General features: G+C 38.4%; 1 protein-coding gene across 3 annotated transcripts in view; it reads right to left on the reverse strand.

Moving 5' to 3' along the window:
• LOC148844234 (disease resistance protein RUN1-like) overlaps nt 1-20,373 on the reverse strand; it is a 34,718-nt gene extending 14,345 nt beyond the window's left edge. For 2 of the 3 annotated variants that reach the window (XM_088958663.1, XM_088958661.1), the window contains exons 1-2: nt 19,773-20,367; nt 9,994-11,095 (exon numbers count right to left, since the gene is read on the reverse strand). In XM_088958663.1, coding sequence (XP_088814789.1) covers nt 9,994-11,095; nt 19,773-20,260 — 1,590 coding nt within the window. In that variant the 5' untranslated portion in view covers nt 20,261-20,367. Of the gene's footprint in view, nt 1-9,993; nt 11,096-19,772 lie in introns of all 3 variants that reach the window. The other variant, XM_088958662.1, reaches the window with a different exon arrangement.
• Nucleotides 20,374-26,380: the final 6,007 nt, after the last annotated feature.

Below are 26,380 nucleotides of genomic sequence, written 5' to 3' on the forward strand. Positions count from 1 at the left end.
ACTAAGGGCCTCCTTGTAAGTATTCAAAGATATCTAATAAAACAGTGTTAGGGGGCTGAGAGAGAGTGAGCTTGAAATCCTCTTCTCAGACCCTTCATTGCTGAACCCTCAACTCTCTTCTCTTCAGTTTTCTTCATGGTATCAGAGCATACTTGAACTTCAATATCCTAGGGCTGGAAGCTTGACTCGTGTTGCCTGATTCTTGGAGGTCATTGGAAGTGCCCAAGACTCGAATCTCTTGGAGAAGTGGTTCGGTGGCCAGGAAGAATCAGAGAAAAGAAAAGGGGAAGAGGAACAGTTCGGTTCTGTTGAAGCTCAAAACTGTAAGTTGTACTCAGATTTCTGGGTTCAGTTTTCTTCTGGTTCGAAATTGTAAGTTGTACTCAGATTTCTGGGTTCAGTTTTCTCTGGTTGTTCTGTATTGCTTTCGGTTGTGTTTGGACTGTTGAACTGTCCGAAAACTTTGGTTGTTCTGTACTACCTTCAGCTGCCATTGAATCTGGTTTAACCCAGAAATTTCTGGGCTGTTTTTTCACTCCTTATTGGACTGTCAAAACTGCCAAAACATCACTGTAACAAGGTTGTGGACTGTTGCTTATACCTGGCTGTTTTTTGGGGGCTGTACGAACTGTTCTTGAGGACTTTTCTCCTTTTGACAGTGGGGTTGTCTCTATTGCCCACACTGTGTTTGTAAAAAGGGTACTTCGGCTGAGTGCCAAGTGGTATTTACTTTGAAATTCAGATTTGAAAAAGGGTACTTCGGCTGAGTACCTAGAAGTTTCTGTTTTACTTCTTGAAGGTTGAACTCAGTGTATTGCCTTCTTGTGGTCGGCTGAACTCTGTTATTGCTTGTCCTTATTCAGTATACTTGTAGAATCATTTGAAATCATATTTGGAGTGTTTACATGATGTACTCCTCAGAGTTTGACAACAAAAGTGGTGCTGAATATGGACTGATTTAGGGGACTCCAAGTGATTCCTTATTGACTGTGACCATAGTTAAACTAGATGGAACTAATTATCTGGCATTGTCACAATCAGTAAAGATTCATGTATGTAGTAGAGGAAAGTGGGGGTTCATTTCCGGGAGTAAGAAGGCTCCCCAGAAGATGATCCATCCTATGAGAAGTGGATGCAAGAAAATTACACCGTCATTGGGTGGCTTGTGAATTCAATGCAGCCACAAATCAGTCAACACTACCTATGGATGAATTCAGCAAAAGAAATTTGGGACAGTGTTGCAAAAACCTATTCCCAAAAACTCAATGTGGCCTGGGCATATAAATTGATGTGATGTAAAGAATTTAAGGCAAGGAGAGAAACCTCTTGCTATATATTTCTCAACCCTGAAGTCCCTATGGCAAGAGATTGACCTAATAGAAGCTGTAACTTGGGACACCACCAATGATGCAGAGACCTACAGAAAATTGGTTGAAAGGAACAAGGTTTTTGAATTCTTAACTGGACTAAACCCAGAATATGATATCACAAAACAGAATATTCTTTCCAAGGAGTGTCTCTTTGTCACAAGTTTATGCATTGGTGAGTAGTGAAGAGAGCAGAAGGGTTGTCCAGGTTCAAGGGGCTGATATTAATGATCACTTTGCCAATATGGGGATTAAACCTAAAGGGAATGTTGGAACTTCTAGTGGCACAGGAAAGAAAGAAGTTATATGTGAGTACTGCAAGAAGCCGAAGCACACCAAAGACAAGTGCTGGAAGTTCCATCCTAATCTTGTTCCCATTCGGTTTCAGAAAAAACATGATAGTAAAAGATCAGGAAGTGCAAATGTAGCTGTCGGGCCAGATAGTGAAGAGATGTCTGCTTCTGCACAGTTGGCAGCCATGAGAGCGGAATATGAAAAGTTTGGGAAGATGATCAATCAGCTGAGTGATGTGACCTCTCCTTTCAACCCTTCAGGAAATTCTACTGCTTCAACATTTGCTCATTCAGGTATAAGGGCTTCTGCTAATCATGCTACCTCTTCAGGTAATCTCAAGATCCCTTGGATTATTGACTCAGGTGCTTCTGACCATATGACCAATTTGTCTACCTTGTTTGTTTCATATGACTTACTTCCTGGACGTGATAAAATCACTTTAGCTGATGGTTCACTTGCCCCTATCTCTGGTAAGGGAACCATCAAGGCTACGGATTCCTTGTACCTACCTTCTGCCCTTCATGTACCTAAACTAAATACAAATCTGTTGTCTGTGAGTAGTTTAACTAAGTCACTAAACTGTTGTGTAACCTTTTTCCCTTCCTACTGTGTTTTTCAGGATCTGGAGTCTCAGAAGGTGATTGGGAGTGGCCATGAGGCGAACGGAATATACCTGCTTGATACTCCGGGACAATGCACTGATCATCTTGGGAATGTTGCTCTTGGATCTGTCTCTTCAGAGTCTGTTAGTCGGATTATGTTGTGTCATTGTCGTTTTGGTCATCTGTCTTTTTCTGCCTTGAGTCATCTATTCCCTGAACTGTTTAAGGGAATTAGTCTGTTCAATCCTCATTGTGAGTCTTGTGAATTGTCAAAGCATTGTAGAAGCAATTATCCTTTGAGCAATAAAATATCTTTTGTTCCTTTTAATATTGTGCATTCTGATGTGTGGGGGCCTTACCACTTACCCTCCATGGGTGGCTACAAATATTTTATCCTGTTTATTGATGACTTTTCACGATTCACTTGGATATTCCTGATGAAATCCTGTGATGAAGTTCCAAGACTTGTAAAATAATTCTATGAATTTGTTCTAACCCAATTTGATACCAGGATTAAAATCTTCAGATCGGACAATGCAAAAGAATACTTTGGGAAAAACCTATCCTGCTATCTTTCTGACATGGGGGTTATTCATCAAAGCTCATGTGCTAGGACCCCAGAACAGAATGGGGTTGCTGAGAGGAAAAACAGGCATATTGTTGAGGTTGCAAGAAGTATCTTATTTGCCTCACATGTTCCTACCAGGTTTTGGGGTGATGTTGTACTTACTGCTACCTACCTTATAAACCGCATGCCATCCAAGGTTTTGGGGTTTAAGTCTTCCTTCACTCTTCTTCATCCGGACAAGGACCTTTTTCCTGTTCCTATTCGTGTCTTTGGCTGCACCTGTTATGTACATGTTCCAAGTGTCCAAAGGCATAAATTTGAACCCAAAGCTCAAAAGTTTATCTTCCTTAGTTATTCCCCCACACAAAAGGGTTATTGTTGTTTTGATCCAAAGTCTGGCAATCGGTATGTCTCAATGGATGTCACCTTTGATGAGCTTTCCCCCTTTTATGGTTCCTCTCCAGAAGGACATCCACAGAGGGAGGATTTGACACAGGTGTTTGCTCTTCCTCTTCCTGTCCCTGTTGAGTATCTTGATGTGTCTGCCTCTCCTTCAAATGAATCAAGGGTGGATCAGTCGTTCCATTCTCTTTGTCCCAGTACTCTACCTCCTTGTCCTATCCTCAATCCCAAGGTGTATCAAAGGCAAAGATCCAGAAATGTACAGTTTGTTTCTCCTACAACACATGAGCCTCATACACTTCTAGCCACAGAAGAGACAACAGGTACTGTTTCAGCACCTTTGGATTCATCCTTCCCTGACCTTGATATTCCCATTGCTGTTAGAAAAGGAAAACGGAGGTGCACTGCACACTGCATTTCCAAGCACCTTTCTTACAGTTTGCTTTCACCTTCATACTTTGCCTATCTCTCTTCTGTTGCTTCTCATCCTATTCCCAGGTCTGTGTCAGAAGCTCTTAAGATTCCAGACTGGAGGGGATGCTATGAGATCTGAAATCGATGCCCTACACAAGAATGACACATGGGAAGTGGTGGATTTTCTTGAAGGGAAGGATCCTGTTGGTTGCAAGTGGGTCTTTACTATCAAATAAGAGCTGATGGCACAATTGAAAGGTACAAGACCAGGCTGGTTGCAAAAGGCTATACACAGACATATGGGATTGATTATTTAGAGACTTTTGCACCTGTTGCCAAGATGACATCTGTGAGGGTTCTTCTATCTTCAGCTGCTCACTTTGACTGGCCCCTTTATCAATTGGATGTGAAGAATGCATTTCTGAATGGTGAATTACATGAGGAAATTTACATGTCTCTTTCTCCAGGGCTGTATGGAACTGATATGAAAGGGAAGGTATGCATGCTGAAGAAATCTCTTTATGGACTAAAACAGTCCCCTATAGCATGGTTTGAGAGATTTAGAACAACAATGTGCAGACACAGTCCGATCATACTCTCTTTGTGAAGAGGAGTGGACTTCTGGTAGTATACCTCATTGTGTATGTAGATGATATTGTAGTGACTGGTAATGATGCCTCAGGAATTCATGATCTAAAATCTTTTCTCCATACAGAGTTTGAGATTAAAGATTTGGGGGAATTGAGATACTTTCTTGGCATAGAAGTGGCTCGATCCAAGGATGGGATTCTTATCTCCCAAAGGAAGTATGTTCTTGACTTGCTCTCTGAAACTGGAAAGATGGGTGCTAGACCAGTTGCTACTCCTATTGATATGAGTCATAAACTCTCAGCCTCAGAAGGGACATTGTTAGAAGACAAAGGAATCTTTCAGAGACTTCTTGGGAAACTTTTGTACCTATGCATGACTCGGCCAGATATCAGTTGCATTAGCCAATTCATGCATGCTCCCCGAGACACTCATATGGCAGCTGTAGAGAGAATCCTATGTTATTTGAAGGGCTCCCCAGGAAAGGGTATTCTGTTTGCCAAACATGGTCATATGGAACTTGAAGCCTACACCGATGCTGACTGGGCCGGGAACATTGATGACAGAAGATCTACCTCTGGGTATTGCAGCTTGGTAGCTGGTAATGTTGTTTCTTGGAGAAGCAAGAAACAATCGGTTGTTGCTCGGTCTTCTGCTGAAGCAGAATACAGGGCCATGGCACATGGGGTTTCTGAATTATTATGGCTAAAATCTTTGATGGAAGAACTTGGAGTTGAATATGACAAGCCAATGATGTTGTACTATGATAATCAGGCTGCCATCAACATTGCTCACAACCCAGTGCAACATGATAGAACCAAGCATATTGAAGTTGATCGACACTTCATTAGGGAAAGGGTCTCTTCGGGTGAAGTGTGTCTTCCTTTCATCACATCTGAAGGACAGTTGGCAGATTTTCTCACCGAAGGCATTCCCAAGGCAAAACTTCAACATGATACCAGCAAGCTTGGCATGATTGACATCTATGCTCAGCTTGAGGGGGAGTGTAGAGAAGATGGGCCAAATGGCCCATAGGTTGTTTATTCTTTCTTGTTATTTATGTTTCTTTTCTATAATGGGCCTTATTCTGGGCCCATCCTGTCAATATTAAGTTTGTAAATTCTTGCCCAACTAAGGGCCTCCTTGTAATTATTCAAAGATATCTAATAAAACAGTGTTAGGGGGCTGAGAGAGAGTGAGTTCGAAATCCTCTTCTCAGACCCTTCATTGCTGAACCCTCAACTCTCTTCTCTTCAGTTTTCTTCACACTATATGAGACTGATGGAATAATTCCAGTGATTTTAGCCATGAGATCATCCCATTTAGAATGCAATCATTCATCTCTTCTAAGTTTCTCTCCTTCTCTTGAAAGGTTCTGGTATTCCTTTCTTCCCACACGGACCAGAGCATCACTTCTCTTGCACATCTCCACATAATTCTTCCTCTTCCGTGCTGCCAAGGGAGGAAAGCGGGGTCAAAAATCAAACTTGCATCTGCTGGCCTAACCAACTTGCACCCAAACAATGAGAAGAGCCACTCCCATAACTCTGTAGTAAACGAATAGGAAATTAGTAGATGGTTACAGTTCTCACCATGTGACTTGCAAAGGATACACCAAGAAGGTGAAAGACAAAGATAAGGTCTTCTCTTTTGCAGAATGTCTAAGGTGTTTATTTTCCCATAATGCACTTCCCAACAAAAAGCCATAACCTTAGGGGGAACAAGCCTACACCAGATTTCCTTAAAAGGAAAAGGCCAAGTGGGGTTAGATTGAGTAATGGATTTAAAGAAAGAAGTGCAAGAGAAAGATCCATTTGGCTTGGGTGTCCAGATCCATTTGTCGGGTTCAGAAGGGTCCAAATACACTGCATCAAGTAGGTTTAGCAGATTTGTTAGGGACACAATTTCCTCTTCCTTTAAACCTCTACGAAACCCAAAATCCCAATCCGGTGTTAATGGATTCTTCATAAGGGAGCAAAACTTTGAGATAGACTCCTTTTTTTACCTTGAAAAAGAGAAAAAAAAGGGAAGAGGTCCTTCAATGGAGCCTCTCCAACCTAGGTATTATCCTCCCAAAAAAGAACAGAGTTACCATTACAAACATCATACCTGACAAAACTGAGAAACTGAGGAAGGATGCCATGAATAGCTTTCCAAGGAGTTGCCAAGGTTGTCTACCGTGATACTCTAGCATCCCACCCATTATCAGAGCGACCATGGATACTACCCACCACCTCATGCTAGAGCCTCTCTCTCTCCACTAGCCACCTCCACAACCACTTTCCAAGCAGTGCTTTATTTTATTTTTAAATCAAATTCCCTAACCCCAATCCCCCCTCTTTATTTCAGCATACAATCTCCCATTTTATCAAGTGATCCTTTTTACCTTCTCCCGGCTCCCAAGAAAATCTCTCATCACCTTCTCTAGCTTCCTAGCTTCCCTAGGTGGTATCCTAAACATGGATAGGAAATAGGTCGTTAGCTAATGTGGCTCTTATCAACACGATTCTTCCCCCCAAAGAAATATAGTTTCTCCTCCAAGAAGTCAATTTCTTTTGAAACCTCTCCACCACTGGACACCAAAAACTACTTTCCCTAGGGTTTGCCCCTAATGGAAGCCCCAAGTAGGTCATAGGCCATGATGAAATGGAACACCCTAAGCTTCTTGCTATAGCCTCCACTTGATTGTCATCCAAGTTAACCCCGGCTACACAACTCTTCCCAAAGTTGATACTCAGTTTTGACACTTCCTCAAAATTCCTAACCAAATCCTTGAGATTTCTCACTTTCTCAATATTGTCCCCTTCACAGAAAATCAAAATATCATCTGCAAATTGGAGATGGGTGACCGGAATACCATCCCTACCTATCCTCTACCCTTTAATCACTTCTTCTCTGTCAGCCTTTGAGATCATTCTACCAAGCACCTTTGCTATTAGAGTGAAGAGGAAGGGTGGTAAAGGGTCCCCTTGCCTAATACCTCTACAAGCTGGGAAAAAGTCCTTCACCACTCCATTAACTAGGACAGAGTAATGGCATGAACTCACACATCCAAAGATCCAACTGCACCACTTATTCCCGAAGCCACAATTTCTCATTACTTGTACCAAGAAGTGCCAGTCCACCAAATCATAGGCCTTCTCCAGATCCAACTTACAAACAAAGCCTCTTCTTTTCGATCTCCTCATATCCTCCACACATTCACTAGCAACTAGGATCTAATCTATTATTTGTCTTCCTTGAACAAAAGCCCCTTGGGCTTGGCTTATTGGGATGGGAGAACTACTTTCAACCTCAAAGACAACACCTTAGCCAATATTTTGTAAGTGCTAGTTACCAAACTAATTGGCCTATAATCCTTAGGGTGGGTAGCATCTAGTTTCTTGGGGACTAAGGCCAAAAAGGTGGCATTGACTCTCGGGCTTACTATATGATTCTCAGTGAATTCCTCAACAGCGTCACATAAATCCTCTTTCAAAATGTCCCAACAATCTTGGTAGAAAGCCATAGTAAAACCATCCAAACCTGGCGCCTTAGATCTATCCATCATGAACGCTACCCTCCTGATCTCCTCTACTTCAATGTTCCTTTCTAACCACCTTGCTTTTTCTCCATCTAACCTCGGCCATTCCAATCCTTCTATAGGCACCCTCTCATTCAATGTCCATCTAAAGATAGCTTTAAAATGGTCTACAAAGGTTCTAGCTATCTCCTCCTTATTAGTAATTACCTGCCCTTCTACCTCTAATCTATCCACTAAATTCTTCCTCCTACCATTTGCCAACTCATGAAAGAATCTAGTATTCCCATCCCCCTCCTTAATCCACTTATGCCTTGACTTCTGCCTCCAACAGATCTCTTCTTTGAGTAGAACCTCTTCTAGATCCTTTTTTAATTGCCTTCTTAATTCTCTATCCTGCCCACTCAACAATCCTTGGGCTTCCCTCTCATCCATCTCTTCAATTTGTGTGAATAAGTTTAGCTTTTGTTCCTCTACCCTACCAAAGTGATCTTTATTCCACTCCTTCAACTTGACTCTTAGTCTCTTCAGCTTCTAATGGATTTTGATTCCTTTCCACTTTATTCCCCTTAACTCCTCATTCTAGCAATCCTTCACTATGTTTCCAAATTCTGGATGAGTTAACCACATATTCTCAAATCTAAATGGTTTTGGTCCACTAATTAGGGATTCCACACCAATCTTGATGGGGCAGTCGTCTGATGTAACCCTAGGCAAGGCTCTAGAAACCAGATTTCCCCAATAGTTTTCCCATTCTAGATTGAATAAATACCTATCCAACTTTGAACAAAGAGGATTATCTTGAAAATTGTACCAGGTGAATCTAGCTTGCATTAACGGAATTTCATTTAGTTCACAATCTTCTATAAATCCGTTAAATTTCCTCATGCTTGTTGTGATTGACTCTACAAGATTACTAGATTCCTCTGAATATCTTGTGACATTAAAATCCCCTCCTAAACACAAAGGCCCATCCTCTAAATCATTCATTTCTCTGTAGGTATTAGGGCCATACACATTAGTAAGCACCCAACAGAATCCATCCTCCACATTCTTGAATTTCATGGAGACAGAGTATCTACCTACTAGCTCCTCCACCACTTCCACTACCTCATTCTTCTAGATGGTAACAATTCCTCCAAAGGCTCTCCAAGATGGAGCCGAGGACCAACCAACACCCTTAGTCCTCCAAAAGCTTCTTATCCACCTTCCATCTAGCTCAGAGAGCTTCATCTCTTGCACCATAACAATATCAGGCTTCTCTCTTGTTAATAAATCCTTTATTACCCTCCTTTTCCTCGCACTTTCCAATCCTCTCAAAGATACAAAGTGAAAGCATTTCCAAAGCTTAAATGATGCAGTCCCATTCCATTACCTATTGTGATACTGCATCAGAGATACAAAGAAAAGGCTGATGGTGACACGCAAACACACACATGATTAGAAAATAGTTGCATGTTAAGACATTCTGTTCATATAGGTCTCATGAACTACTCTCTTGAAACCTATCTACTAAGTCAAAGCTATCCACTAAAAGAAGGAAAAGCAAAAGATTGATATTTGATGCAACAAAATCTGAATAGATGGAAAATAGAGAAACATTATAAATAACAGAATTTAGTGTGCTTTTATTTTCAGGGGGAAATTTTAGTACAGAACTTAAGGGAAGAATCTCTGATGGTGTAAACACAATTTAGGCTCTATTTGTTTCAAAATAAAAGGGGTGGGAAATTATTCAGTCAAAATAGACAAAGCCATATTATCAATCTCTGATGGTGTAAACAGAATTTCCACCCCCTTTGCATGAAGACAGGCCTTAGAACCAAAGCAAAAACATGATATAAAACTTAGGAGTATCAGTTATAATACCAAAGAGAAAAGAAAAATAAGGATGCAACTAAACACTAAATCCCATTTTTTGTAAGGGCTACCCCCAAGGTTCAAATTTTCGATAGGATATCAGGTATATCGTAATGTATTGTTAGCTTTCTGAAACACCCGATACACCTGTTCGTGCGTGCATATGGTATTTTAAACAATGGCTACTCCTATTCTGTGTAGCCCATTTCTTTCCTCAATTACCAAAAAAAACCCATTTTTTGTTTATGGTGTTTAAAATATATGCTTAATTATATTCATTCATTTTCAGAGTTTTATAAATGCATGTATATGTACAGATTTGTACATTTTCATGTTATAGTTGCATGAAGAAGAAAAAGTACATGCAATGTTTCTTACTGTGCTTTTTGTTAAAACATCACGAACATCCTTATGGAACCACAGTCTACTGCGCTTTCCAGGCTCCTTGGGAGATTCTTCATGAACAATCCTTCTTCCCATGTCCCGTATCAGATCATGCATCCTCAACTCGTTCTTTTCATTGATTGTAAGAAGAAATCTACGAATGAGAATATTGATTCCAAATTCTGAGAAGAAACCACAACCATCAAGTATTTTAACTGCATAATCCTTGTCCATTCCGATGAAGAAGCATGCTATATCAAGGAATATACTCTTTTCTTTATCATCTAGAGCATCAAAACATAGTCTAAGCTTTTTCTGAATTTGATTATAAGGAATTCTTTTGAGTTTATCCAAAGCACTTTTCCATTCAAGTATGCTTCTGTTATCAGACAGAAAACGACCCAAAACTTCAAGAGCTAGAGGAAGCCCTCCAACATAAATGACTATACATTTTGTAAGCTCTATATATTCTGCCATGGGCTGGTCTTTTCTGAAGGCATGCCAGCTAAAGAGCCGAATGGATTCATGCTCGTCCAATTCTTTGACCTTGTATATACAATCAACTTCAAGCTCATGTAACACATGCTCATCTCTGGTTGTTATAATGATTCTGCTTCCCATGCCAAAGCAGTTGCGCTTTATAGCTAACAAATTTAATTGATTTGAATAAGCTACATCATCAAGAATGAGAAGAACTCTTTTACAAGAGAGTCTTTCTTTAAGCAAATGGGTTCCTCTATCGACATTGCTCATCTTTACATCCTCTTTCAATAGAAGATCAGATAGGAGTTTTCTCTGTAAATCAAGTAGACCATCAGGCTGCTCTAAAGTTTCTCTAACATTTGCAAGAAAGCAACTACCTTCAAATTTGCGGAAGAGTGCATTATAGACAGCTTTAGCAATTGTCGTCTTACCTATTCCGCCCATGCCACAAATTCCTACAATGTGAACATCATTTGACCAGAGATTTAATAATGACTTCAAGTCCTCTAGACGAGAATTTATTCCAACTGGGTAGGTGGCGACATTCAAATGTGTTTGATTCAATGTAGCTAAAACCACTTCCACAATTCTACGAATAAACTTCGACTGGTTTCTGCCCATCATGATTCAAATATAGTGGAAGAAAACAACAATAAAATGTATTACTTGAGACAGTACAGGGAGACAGCATGAAAATAAATGCCATTTGGTTGCTCCTACTGAAATATTAGCATGTAGGTTCATAAATAATGCAACTAAAACAAAACTGAAAGTAACAAATATTGGACTGATGAAAACATCTATACCAACCATCTAAATAACTAAACGATATGGTTTAAACATTTTCTAATTCCACTGAATGGGCTATCCTATATGTTACATACATGGAGAAGGAAAAGAAACCATGGAAAAAAAAAAAAAAAACAAATTCTGGGTTAATTTCAGTTTTGGGGAATCCACTGCATTTGTCATAGAAATTGATTTAACAGTCAAAATAATTAAAAGTATTATCAATGGATTTCATGGTTGTCAAGGTGTTCCCTAGGAAGGCACTTTTAGAGGTGCACCTAACCACCACGCCTTACACTTATTATTATTATACATATAATAATAGTCCATGTGTCTTCTGATATAAGATTCATAATAATGTGCATCACAATCAGTATAGCATGGATATAGACACAGGAGTAAGAACCCAACATGTGTCCAAGAGTCTGACTCAGCAAGATGAGAAAACATGGATTCGCCAACATGTTTATAGGAAAGCATACAATTAAAATAAATCATATTTTTTTTAATCCTAACATTATGTACTATCAAAATAAGTTGCCTTTGTTACTAAGTGACATTTGATACAAAAAATGGATTCATCTTGTAGATTAACTGTCCATTTATGTCAAATAACCTAGGAGATAAAAAGGAAATGTTATGTAGAAATGCCCTCGGAAGTGTGTCCAACACAACGGGCTATTAAGGAGAGCCTATGCAATATTGATCACAAATTTACAATAATGTGGTGTTGCAATAAATCACATAATTTAGAATAAATTACAGGCAGACACCCTGTACTTGGGGTGTAATGACACTTAGCCCCCCAAACTTTGTTTTGCGACAAAGGCCTCTTATACTTCTAGATTCTAGCACAATTACCATTAGCTAACTTCTCAAAAGGGCAATTTAGTAATTTTAACTTCACTGTCAACCCCGTTAGCAAAGAAAGGGGCAAAGTGATGGAACCTAGAAGTTCAGGGGGGGGGTCTTTGAGTGTCACTTCATTCAAGACTTGTTTCTTGCTGGCTCCATCTCTCTTCCTCATGTTGCCTTAACATGCAGATTGCTGACATTTTCACCAAGGTTATAACAAGATCACATCTTTTCATTGTTGACAAACTGATGCTTCTGTTGGTGCAATAGTTTGAAGGGAAGGGTAGAGATTAGGAGCACTGCATTATATTATCATAGCCCATGTTGTATATTATCTTGTTCTTTTCTTAATTTTGTCCTATAAAGCCATTCTTGTAAGTGTATATAATCTATAACCATAATAAAAAGAGATAGTTTCATGTTTACGATCTTCGTCCATGATCAGATTGTTATTCCAATAATGCCCTCATTGACTACTTGTAATGCCATAAGTTAATTTCTTTCTATCTCATTCCAAGTGTCTTTGTTTCTCTCTCATCATGTTACAAGCTATCTTCCTCTCTTTTTATCTTGTTTCCAATGGTTCTTCTCATCGTGTTACAAGCTATCTTCATCTCTTCTTCCTCTCCGTTCGAACTCAAGAAGGCCTATTGACATCAAACTGCTGTCAGATGACATCAGCAGTCCATGCAGGTAACGGTGGCAATCCTTGAAACTGGTATACTTTGGTGCACTTGCTTTTAGGGATTTTTATGGTATGGTCATCTTCATTTGATGCTCCTAGGATGTTTCCTGGTTTGGTGTTTGGACTTTTTCCTCATCTAAGGTTGGTACTTGCTTGAAACTTGTTGTGTTTGATTCATTTAACTTTTATAGAGGTATGGGAAATGATTCATCTAAGGTTGGTATTGCCGCCAGTTCACTTTTTGGCCTCCTATTGGACTCCAACCAAGTGTTTCCCTGTTTTGGTGGGTCTAGTGTGCATTGGTTGGTTGTTGGAGTGTTGTAAAACTATCAAGAAACCTATCCAAATCAAATGGACTTGCCTAAGGAAGTACAGATTGTTTCCAGAGTGCTCCCAGGCAATGTTGACATCTCTAGTGGTATGATAACCAATGTGAATCTTGATGGAATCAACTTCCTAAAGTGGTCTCAATCAGCCAAGCTTACTATTGAAGGTAGGGGTAAGCTAGGATTCATTATTGGTAAGGAGGGGAAGCTGAAACCTAATGACCCCGAATTTTCCAAATGGGAATAGGACAATTCCTTGGTAATTTCATGGTCGGTGTGTTCAATGCAACCACATTTGCCCATAACTACATGTTCCTCTCCACTAGGGACGCAAACGGATCAGATCGGAAATCAAGGTATATCCAAATCCGATCCAACACTGTTAATTGGTCAAATTTTCCAAATGGGAATAGGACAATTCCTTGGTAATTCCATGGCTGGTGTGTTCAATGCAATCACATATTGCCCGTAACTACATGTTCCTCTCCACTAGGGATGCAAACGGATCAGATCGGATTTGAATTAGGGTATATCCAAATCCAATCCAACACTATTAATTGCAGATCTGATTGGATCTAATAGGCATGGATCTGAACTCGAATCTGATTGGGAAGTCGGATATTTGGATCTGATCCGATCTGATTTGTTTTCTTTAAAAATTAATAAATTATTAAAAGAAAAATAAAATACACCAATTTAAATAAAGAAAAACAAAAAATACAAGTACTTTTTAAATATTTTTGTCATATATATACATGTTTTTATAAAAAAATAAATAATATAACAAATTTATGAAAATATAATATAAATAATATATTTATAAATAAATAAATAACATATATGTGTATTATATATATTTATATAAATAAACATATAGCATATATATCAGATCGGATAAGGGGTGATCCAAATCCGATCCAATTTCTGATCGGATCCTATTATCCAATCCGAATCCGAACTGGGGTGATCTGAATTTGACCAAATAGGATTGGATCTCAGATCAAATAGGATCATGAACCAAACCAATCCATTAGCACATACTATCCACTGCCAAGGATACTTGGGATCATGTAACAGCCACATACTATCAGGCAAAATATACAGCCAAAGCCTACCAACTTTGAAGAGAAGCCTGTAATATGCATCAAAGTGAGAGGTTTGTAGCCATGTACTTCTCTTCCTTGTAATCTTTATGGGAAGAAATGGACCATCTAGAGGCCTTGGAATGGAAAAATCATGAGGATGGTGAACAATACCGGAATATGTTGAGAAGAACCGAGTGCTTGACTTCTTGGTAGGGTTGAATGTTGAGTATGATTTTACTCGACAACATATCTTGAGTGCAAATATTGTTTTTCTTGCTACTACATACTCCCTGATACAGGGAGAGGAAAGTAGAAGGGTTGCTATGATGCAGACTTCAGTGGTGGACCATTTTACTTGCATGTCTTCAAAATCCAAGCAGAGTATAAATAGATAGGGTATTAATGAAAATCTTGATGAAGTGGCACATGAATACTGCAGGAAGGCAAAACATACCAAGGACGTGTTGGAAACTGAATCCACATTTGAAGCCTGAAAAGTATAAAACAACAAAGAAGGGAAATTCTCATCTTGCTACTATTGGTGTTAATTGTCCTCTTTCTAATGTTCAAGCTCCTACACATGACCCCTCTGATGTGATGGAGAAGCTTAGGATCCTATTGACTCAGCTTGAGAAGTGTAGGTCCCCTACCTCAAGTGGTTCTAATCAATGTTTTAAAACGCGGAGGCATGATGCGAGGCGTTTCGCTACCTAGAGGCGTGAGGCGTAGTTCAGAATGTAAGAGGCATAAGCCTCCCGAACACAATGAGGTGTGAGCCTCCTTAAGAGGAGGGGAGGATGAGGGGGAAGAAGAATATCATTTTTCTCTATTTTTAATAAAAATCTTTTATAATAAGAAGAATGAAGATGCATAGCACTAGTTGAAAAGGGGGGGGGGGGGTTTGTTGAAGCGACAGCGAGTTCCAAACTTGTGTCATATGTCTGGTTTGGGTATGCAATGTGAAGTTTGTCATCTCTCAAAACAATGTAAAACCACATATCTTGTAAATAATAGGAGTTGTGCTGCTTTCAACTTGATACACACTGATGTTTGGGGCCCACACTCTATTCCATGTATGGGTGGCTATAAATATGTTATATTGTTCATTGATGATTACTCTAGATATACATGGCTATACTTGATGAAGTGTTGAGATGAAGTTCCCTCCATTGTTCATAACTTATATTCTTATACTTTGTAGCAAAATGGTGTAACAAAGAAAAAAATAGACACATTGAAGTTGCCAGAGGCCTACTCTTCCAAATGCATGTGTCGATTCGCTTCTAAGGGGATGCAGTTGAAGCAACAATGTATCTCATTAACAAAATTCCTTCACAGACTCTTGGCCTTCAGTCTCCTCATCAACTTCATTTCCCTAAAGATCTCATTTTTTGTTTGCCTTTCAGAGTCTTTGGTTGTAGTTGCTTTGTTCATGATATGAGTTCTTGTCTTAAACTTAACCCTAAATCTATCAAATGCATTTTTCTAGACTATTCTCCAATCCAAAAGGGGTACAAGTGCTTCGATCACCACTTTGCCCAACAGTATGCATCCAAGGATGTTACATTCCTTGAGTCTACTTTGTATTTCCAACCTACTCATCCTTTTCTTCAGGGGGAGAGTGTTAGTGAAGATCGGACTCGCTTCAGTTTTCCTGTTCCATCCTTTATGGACATTCTTGGCCCATCTTCTCCTTCTTGTAATAATAGTATTCCTGCTCGTCCTTTTCCTCATGTTCCTTAGCAGCGGTCTTGGAAGCAATGGTTCATAAGGATCAAAAAGAAGGTTACTCTTGAGCATGAATGTCCACAACAATCTAATCATCCACCTCTAGGTAATTTTGAAAGCAACCCTTAACTTCCTATTCCTACTATTATAGAGCCTGTTTATCTCACAATCTAACTTTGACCTTCCCATTGCAATTCAAAAAGGAAAAAGAAAATGCATTGCCTACCCCATCACTAATTATGTCTCTTATGACGCTCTTCCACCTTCCTATTATGCCTATATTTCTGCTATCTCCTCTGTTTCTATTTCTTGTAATGTTTCAAATGCAATGCAGTCCCCTTAGTAGAAGGATGCTATGAACCAAGAGATGGAAGCCCTCATAAAGAACCACACCTAGGAGCTTGTTCCTCTTCCTGAGGGTAAACTCCTAGTGGGCTGCAAATGGGTGTATACCATTAAACATCGGGCCGATGGAGCAATTGAAAGATACAAAGCTAGGTTGATGGCAAAAGGGTACACTCAAACATATGGGATTGACTATCACAAAGTCTTTGCTCTTGTAGCCAAAATGAACTCTATTCGAGTCATCATGTCACTTGTAACTTGTTGCTCATTATTCATGACCTCTATTCCAAATAGATGTGAAGAATGCCTTCCACAACGGAGATCTTCAAGAAGAGGTTTATATGGATCCACCCCCGGGGGCAAGCTTCCCTAACAGTGAGGGGAAGGTTTGTCGTCTGAAAAAATCCCTAATTCTCTTTATGGGCTTAAGCAGTCTCCTAGAGCTTGGTTTGACAGATTCAGAAAAGTTGTTCTTAGAATTTGGTTCACACAATCACAGGCAGACCATACTCTATCCATAAGAAGGGTTAATGGCTTAGTGACCCAGTTGATAGTGTACGTTGATGATATTATTGTCAGTAGAGATCATCATTCTAGGATAAACCAACTAAAGTCATTTCTTGCTTTTGAATTTCAGATCAAAGATCTCGGGTATCTCAGGTACTTTCTCGAAATTGAAGTGGCAAGGTCAAAGGGAGGGATATTCATTTCGTAGGGAAAGTATGTCCTTGATCTCCTTCATGAGGTTGGGAAACTGGGGTGTAAGCCAATTGAAACTCCAATGGACCCCAACCATAAACTTAGTATTGATGATGGAGATATTCTTCCAAACAAGGGTGTCTATCAAAGACTTGTTGGTGTTGGCTTCTTTTGACTCGACATGATATATCCTATGTTGTAAGTGTGGTGAGTCAGTATATGCATAGTCTTAGAACTTCACATATGTAGGTTGTCAACAAGATTCTTGCCTATCTAAAGGGGTGTCCATGAAAAGAAATTTGTAGAAACTCTATAATCAATAGATCGAAGAGGGTTGTTTCAGGTGGTGTGGTGAACAAATTAGTGCAGGATTGATTTGTGAAGTTCAAATAAGTGGGTTATATGGGTGATATAGTGTGATTGCACCCAAACTCGAGTGTAGTGTTAAGTGGGCAAGGGTTTGCTAGGGTGGTCCCTATAAGTGACCCACCACGGCAATGCCTAGTTGTGGTGTCAAATAGGCAAGGGTTCCAACATCCTTGTGGATGGAGGCAGGTAAAGAAGCTAGTCCAAGAAACACAACTTCATTTAGACACTTGGAATGTAGGAACACTAATAGGAAAAACTATGGAATTAGTAGATACTATGAAGAGATGGGTTAATATTGCAAGCATACGAGAAAGTAAATGGGAAGGTAAAAAAACTAAAGAAATTGATGGCTACAGATTATGGTATACAGGAGAGGTAAACAATAGAAATGGTGTAGTGATAATAGTAGACAAAGATTTAAAAATGAAATTTTACAAGTTAAAAGATTTAACGATAGAACAATTTTAATTAGACTTGTTTTAGGAGAGGGGGAAAGTTTTCTTTCTAAAAGCTTGATATGAAGTGTTAGGGGCATTTTTAGAATTAATAACCATGAGTCCATGTCCTTAAACATTTTACTCAGTTTAGGTCATCAAATGACCATTTCCAAATGGTAGTACAAACAATTCTCAATGGAAGGCCAATCAACAATCAAGTAAATCAGTTGCAAACTATAGGTGTGTTTTAGTAAAACACAAACTTATAAGGTAGGTTTTAGTAAGTCCATAAAACTATAGGGGTGTTTTAGTAAATGAACATATAATTAAATACAATTTTGATGGTTGCTCTTTCAGTGATCCAAGCCCCTCCAGAGTTGTAGCAGTTTTCAAGATCAAACTAGTTCCGTTGAGTTTTTCTGCTCCCACCAGTGAAGGTGTTTCTTTCACAGTAATGCTCTTTCAATAACCCCTTCAACATTTTTGTGCTCCCATCATTCAAGTAGGCCCTCAGATCAGCTAAGGCCTCAGCAAATACACTGGCCAGTTTAGAAGACCAAATCTAGCACAGGGAATCAGGCCCTGGGGTTGATCAGTAAGCGCAATTGTATTTCTATGTTCATTTCTGTTTTATTTAACTCTATGTCATATTGTACTTCATCTTGTTTTATTTCCTCCTTGTAGGTTGTCCTCCTAGGAGTGTTTCATCTCCTTCCTTAATAAAAGCCTTTCAATTGTTCTTGATTAAAAAAGGAAAAAAATCTAGAACAATGAAAGATCATAAACCCTAAGCTTCTTTTCTTGAAATTTCACCAGAATTTCGAAATATTATCTATGTTTCAAATTGGAACTAGGTTGATACTTGGAACTTGGTATGAAACCTTGACCATACACAGTGCCAACAGCAGCCAATCTGCTGGGACTTCCTAAAATTGTTGCAAGTCTATCACATTTACAGAGACCATTTCTGTCTCGATGTTCGAATAAGATTAGTTACCAGTGTATATGGATATAAGATAATTTTTGCCGGCACCAACATCTCCCAAGGACTAGTTATCAATCAGTCTCCCTGCCACTGATCAATTTTTACCATCTTGTTTAAGAAAAGATTAGAGCTGATCTAGATTCTACTAGGACAAGATTGAACATAAAACCAAAGAATGTCAGACAAAGATTGCTGAGCTTTCTTCAATATCTGGAAGAGCGTGGAACCACGCTTTATGTTAGGAATTGGGAAAAACCTGATGAGAAATGATTTTGATATGTGCTTGAGAACTCACCCCTAAAAGCTAGCAGTTAGAGGGAGGGAACCCACCCATACTACCGATGTGGGATATCTCACATTAGCATCCCATACCTCCAACATGGGCCAAATGGATCGTAACATTCCACCATGCTCCGCAGTCCCGGAGCTCACGCAGGCCGGCTTTGCACTAGTCCACCTAGTCCTGGCCGAACACTACAAATACCGACGTCACCACCTGTGCCGCATGGTTGCAACTGGGAGGCATAGTGTAGGCTCTGATACCATTTGATATGTGCTTTAGGAGAATTCACCCCTAAAAGCTAGCTGTTAGAGGGAGGGAACCCAAACACCCCCACAACAGCATCCCATACTGTAACAGATTTTCATCTTGAGAATAAACAACCATGTATTTCTCGACGCCTACCCAAACGATAACTACAGAAAATAAATATTCCTTCAGAGATCAACCATCGCTGTGACATTTATTTTAGGAAAAAGGGAAGAAACCAAAATCCAACTTTATACGATTGCAAAGACAAAAGATAAAAATAATAAAACAGCAGAAGAGATATAGTTTGGATTAGCGGTTGGAGAAAAGGGATTTTGAACTTTCTAAAAATTAATTGAAAAACTTATAGTCATCTAAGTCCCAAAGTTACCAGAGTATACGGTTATCATATAATTTTTGCCAGAACAAATAGCAGACGGGAACTGATTCAGAATTACCTTTTGTTAGCATTTCGTACATCCCACCCGGACAAATTGGCAGCTTCGGTGAGAGCTGTCCTCCACCTCTGCACCTTCTCCTTCATCTTCACCACCCCGTAATACTCTTCTTCGTGTCTGGCAAATGCTTCCTCGTAACTCCCGCTCTGTTTCCGAACATCCGACGGATCGGCATCGAAGAAAACGGGAAGCACTAACCGGCCTCCTGTTTTCCTGCATTCCAGGATTTTCACAAGTTTGTCCAGGCACCATGTCGAAGAAGCGTAATTCACCGTGAAAACAATTATCGATGCCCTTGACTCTTCTATTGCATTTAGCAGTTCTGTAGATATGTTTTCTCCTGTCTGTAGTTGGTCGTCGTCTCTGAATGTGCGGATTCCCCTTTCATCCAAAGCAGTGTACAGGTGATCGATAAAGTAACTGTTGGAGTCTTCGCCTCTGAAACTCAGGAAGACGTCGTAGTTCCGCCCGGTCCTCGTCGCAGCCATGGAACGAAAGTTCTGGAGAAACAGGTGAGATTCTAAACGCGTGAATAAGCTGGGAGTGTGAATTTATCTGTGTATAAAACAAAGAACAAAAACAGCCTGAGCGAATACACACTACCTCATTCCGTTTCTCGCTTGTCTTATTACTTGCAAACTCCTGTACTGTATTTGGCGGCTGTATCCGCTGCTGGGAATCAGGGTTAGCTCTCACAAAACGCGCCTCACACCAACCTAATATCCTATCGCAGCCGTGCATTGAGAGCATCTCTCATACATAATGTTATCATTCATAGAAGGATATGCATGTGAGTCGTTAGTGGGAGGCATAATGAGATCTGTTCCTGACAGTTGGACGCCTCACATGCACATCCACCGTGCATTGGGAACATCTCCTATGAAGGTAACTTGTAAGTATAGGAAATATTACCAATGCATGGTAGGATATGCGTGTGAGGCGCGAATGAGGTGCCAAGTGTGAGGAGCACATCTGATCTCGTTTTGACTGCTTGACCTGCATCCCTCGCCGTTATCCTGTCTGATTCCGAAACATCTCAAAATGGATTACAAAAAAAATGGACAAGTACGAATAGACCTAATACAGATTTTTAATTTTCAGTGCAGAGCTATAAATAGTTAAAATATCAACAACCCCATTCTATACACAATGTCTGCCCGTGAATTGGCATCAATTCTAAATTGACACTCACCCCAACTGTATTTTGGGCCTAACAGTTCTGACTCTGGGCTGAACCGTCATTCTCAAAAAAAAAAAGGATTTGCTTTGCGCTCAGTTTTAGAAGGGATAAAATCGTAAAAGTACAAATACGTAGGGCCTGCCTGTCTCTTCTGAGATTGAAAGCATCTAAAAGGTGGACTGAAGTATAAAAACTTCCGATCTTTTTCAAAGATGCATTGATCGGGAGTTGCTGAACTTTTTCTTAGTTATGAAGTAATGTTGTTATGTAATGAGTTTTAAAAGATGTCAATTGACCGTTTTAACCTTCAAGAGGAGAAAGTTTGTTTAATTCAACAAATAGATTAATAATTAATAAAATAAATATAAAATAGTTTATAAATAATGAAATTGATGATAAATTATAAATGATTGGATATTTTAAAGAATTGAGCAATTATTAATTAATACATATCTAAAATAAACAATTACATAATTATTAATTAATTAATGATTTTAAAATAACTAATAATAATAGAGTAATATTTAGATATTATTATTATTTTACTAATTATCTACATATTATTTGGTTACCTATTTAATTATTTTATTATCAAGTAATATTTATTTTATTATTCACTAATATTTTAATAATTTATTGTTTTAATTAGTTAATTAATTAACTATGACACATATAATTGTTAATTTATGTAATTAATTATCTTAAATATATACAAGCCCAACTCCTTAATAATAATAATAATAATAATAGTTTTTAGTTGTTTTTGAGAGCATGTTAGTAAGAGTCTTTTCTTCTTTAAAAGAGACTTTTGAATTTCAAAAGTTTAAAAAGTGAAAAAATGGGAGAAGTACCTATCAGCCCATATCACAATTTATTAGGCCCAAAGTATAGGGGGAATGCATCCTGACCGTGAATTGATGCCAAATTTATGGGCAAGATGTGGTTTAATAGGGGGAGAGGGCTAGTTGTAGGGGGGGCTGGAATTCAGAATTCTGCATCGTGTGTTTTTGTACTTTTCCCGTGAAAAAAGCTAAGAAGCCATTGAGCTCGTACAGTGTCACCCGCCTATTAAGTGTCCATTTAAGAGGGCTTTCAGTTGGTAGCTTCTTGCATTGGGAGGTGGACCCCATATAAAAAGCCCCTAACACTATGTTGAAAATTTGAAAAGCTAAAATTGGCTTTCACCGAGTCAATTAAAGCCATATTTGGTTCGCTGCTCAGGGCCTCAGTTTTTTTTTTTTAATTCTTGCTTATTCTTATTGAGCAACAATGTATAAATGGCTCTCCCATTAAGCTACTTTGAGTAGCTTATCAACAACACACATGGATAATTTAACCTACAAGACAAAAGTGTCCTTTAACTTTTTTTAAAATTATATTTAAAGCCAATTGAAGCTTAAAAAAATCAAACAACATAATACAATAGACGTGTTTCTTCCTCTCTTACTACATTTTTTCTCCTTTTCAACACAAAAGGAGAAAAACCTTTATTGGTTATTTTCAAACAAGTTTTTCTTAAAAAACATCGTCATGAAAGATATGACATTGCACAGGTTTTTCTTTGTCATCGTCATCATCGTTATCTTTTTTCCAAAATCTATGCATGATCTGTTTTCTTTTTGTTTATGCTAAGTTTTTTCTCAAAGAAAGTGGAGATATTTGATCACCAGAAACAAGTAACTTGGAAAGACTACCATCTCTATTTTTCTTCCCTTTTCTTTAAATCTTACTATTTCACTCAAACATCAAGCATTCACACAAATATTTATCCACTACCAAAAGGAAGTTAAAGTTGATAGACACATTTACACAGCCTCTTTTAATTGACCAAAAGATGTTGCTATTAATATGAATAGTGTAAAAAAGAAGTTGGTTACTATTATTTTGATCAATTTTCATTGTTCGATCAAGCTTAACATTATTAAGAAAAACAATTAAGCACTTGCTATATAAAAAGATTATCTCTTCTCTTTTTCCTAAGCTAACAAGAGCAATGTAGGTCGCGTTTGGCAAGTCTTTCTGTGCGAGCTTTGGTTTGTTTAGAAGCCCAGAAGCCTAAATTCTGGGCTTTTCTCGTTTGATAATAGAAGGATCTATTTAAAAAAAGCTCTAGCCCATAAAAAACACTAGAAGCCCAAATTTGGGCTTTTTTAGGAAGCTTCAAATGAAGCTTTTATAGTCTTTTAGTGCCCTGTCTTCTTCAAACGTGTGGTACGATGCACACGCTTGGGAGAAAATGGGTTATCTTTCCACAAAAACTATTTGAATGTGTAAGTGGAATCTACCAATAGTATGTGGGGCCCCCTTTGGAAAATGAGTGTATGTCCCACATTAGGTATTATGTGGGACCCACTTTGTAAAATGTATGTGGGCCCCATATACACGTCCACACATGGACCCACATGCATATCCGCCAATGGAATGTGGGGCCCACCTTGTAAAATGTATTTTGACCCCACATACATGTCCACACATGGACTCTATATACATATCCACCAATGGTATGTGGGGCCTACGTCGAAAAATGTATGTGGCCCCTACATACATGTCCACACATGCCCCACATACATGTCCACCAATAGTATGTGGGTCCCACGTGTTAAATGAAAGGTTTGTTGGCCTACACACAAGACATTCATATATATATATATATATATATATATATATATACATATTTTCATCACATTACCAGACGGTCTTCTAGATTTTATGATATTTTGTGAGATCTATGTAAAATATTTCAACCAAACAATCTTTGGACTTCCAAGATCTATTTGCAAAAACTCACCCTGTCTTTTAACCATCAGATCTTGTAACAGATCTTCTAGAAAAGACTTGCCAAACAAGCACGTAATCTTCAAGGAATCACATCTCTTCTAACAAGTGTGTCAATGAAATAATGTTTGATCCTTCTTTTCCTATTATAATACTTCAATAGGCAAATGTTAAATAAAGTGGGCTAGATATTTACAAAAGATAGAAATCTCCTCATCTCGAGGAGATAAATTTGAGCATTAGGAATTTTTTGTCAATTAACTCATCTATTCAGCTATTGAACATAGTTTTACCAAACATGACTAAGTGCTAAGAACTTTTAGCTAGCTACTCAACCAAAGTATCTTCCTCGTAGTAGTTCAGCCAAAGCAACTCAACGAAAGTTGAATCTCTCCCAAAAGGGGCCTAAGAGTCTCTTTAGAGTTAAGCATCTTTAGATTTTACACTCTTGCAAATAGTTTATGTCTATTTTGTTTTATCTGCCTATTTTAGAGGTTTTTGTATCCTACTACTATGTTATACTTGTAATTCCTTTTGTGTGCAGGTCAGTGCACCATTGAAGGTTTGACTGGGACTTTGAAGGTTAATTAAGGTTTGGTAAAGACCTACTAAGTTAGGTATGACAAACACTCATGATGTTCTGTTGAGTTGGGTAGTACTATGAAACCTATCTAAGGTTGTGAGAGCCTTGAAAAACTTATAATTGTAAGGCTTTGCTAGTGCCCTAGAAATCCAATTGGTTTGTTAGTGGAAGTCCTTAGAAGGTGTTTGAGCTAGAAGACATAGGAAAGGGTTTCTATCAAATCTCTATAAAACTCATGTGTGTTTCATTTCTTTGTGCTGTTTTGTTTTATCTTTCTTTTCTTTGTTTCAAGTTTCTATAGTTATCTTGATACTAGCATCATTAACTTCTTCAACTAATTTCATTAGCTTGAACATCTAGTAATCTTGTAATCATTGCACTTTCTTTGTTTTTTTAATCTGCAAAATATAAAATTTCTTGGTGCAGTTAGCTACTAATTATATTAATAACCCTACTAATTGCACTAATATTTGCATTAATGACTTTACCTTTACATTTACATTTTTGTAGTTGTTTATATTTATTGCTTTATTTGTTATTCAGTTGCAATATTGACACTTCAGTAGTTAATTTGATAATTGAGATTCTAGTAGTAGTTATTTTATTTTCTTTATAACTACTTGAATTTCAAGTTTTTACTTTCTATATCTGGTCCTTTTCTCAACTACTTATTTATGGTTGATCCCTAATCTCTAGCTGCAATATTTGCGTATACACACATGGATCTTGTGCAACTGCTATTTTACATTTTAGTTGTAGGTAGGGTGATGGTTAGGTTAAGGAGACGGTCTCTTTGAAGGATAGAAAAAGGCCGTGGGTAAGAGGATCAAGCCGAAGGCTAGGGTACAAAGAATATGTGATGGTCTAAGGGGTTAGTGGCGAGGATACTCGATAACTATATGCGTTTCATTACAAAGAGGATCTCTATTTATGAGAGAGATCCCGAGATCCTGAAAGGAAGGAGTTAAAGATATTTGTTTTCTACTAGGAAAGGAAATATTGAATTTGTTGCTAATCATTAAGAGTGTTGTTGGGGTTTCGCCACGTGTCCCCACAGGATTCTCTCTGAGGATTTTTGTTCCTTTCACTTGGAGATCCCTATGGATCACATGTGCTATTTTCCTTTGGGTGCCTTACCTTATTGACGTTGTACTAGTGACGTCACTATCTAGCGGATGATGCCTTATTAGACCTACGTGGCACCTTGTCATGTTCGTCCCTTCGAAGTTACACGTATAGGTTTATCGCAGAGCTAGGTGCGCATGCCCTTCATCACAGGTTCGACCTAGGTTTGTTTTGGGCTTGCGCTAAGAATGGGTTTATCACGAGCATGCGATGGACCGTGGGTTCATCGCAGACCTTTGATGCATTGTAGGTTCTTCGCAAACCTGTGTTGCGCTGTAGAATCATCACAGAGGAAAGATTGGTTGTAGGTTGATTGGAAGCATCTATGTGGTATCAATATAGTGTTCACTATGCTCTAAGGGACTAAGTGAGTGCTATGCACCTACATTAGTTATTTACATTTCAGTTCCATTTACTTTTCTATAGTTATACTGAATTTATTGTTCATTCTTTTATTTAAATGTAAAATTTACTAACAATCCACAATAGCTACTTTACTTCATTGTTTCATTTATTCTAGTTGTTATTTATTTTTAGCAATTATATTTCAATAAGGTTATATCTTTGTTTAATTGTTAACCCATGCAACTCTTGAGATTACATATCTATTTGTTTGAAGTTGTATTTTATTCTTGAGAAGTGAGGGGGATCACATTGATCATTCACTTATTTCACTGTTAAATAATTTGACTAGGCCTCTATTCTGCTGCAATTTGTATTAAAGGCTTAGCTTTAGATTTGGGGATGGTATCTAACTTCTATTAACCAAGTTTTTAACCTATACCCAATTCACCCCTGGGGTAAAGCCATCGACCCCAAAAATGCTTCCTTTCCCTATTTATATTTGTTATTTTAGTTTTCACACTAATTTGAGAGTTTCTCTCTCCTCATTTAACATTGAATAATCATTGTTGTTGATGCCTTGATGATGCAGTTGGACCCATA

The sequence above is a fragment of the Nelumbo lutea genome, chromosome 8 (assembly GCF_056320005.1).
Source record: "Nelumbo lutea isolate HS-2025 chromosome 8, American lotus-T2T, whole genome shotgun sequence".
NCBI classification, from domain to species: Eukaryota; Viridiplantae; Streptophyta; class Magnoliopsida; order Proteales; family Nelumbonaceae; genus Nelumbo; species Nelumbo lutea.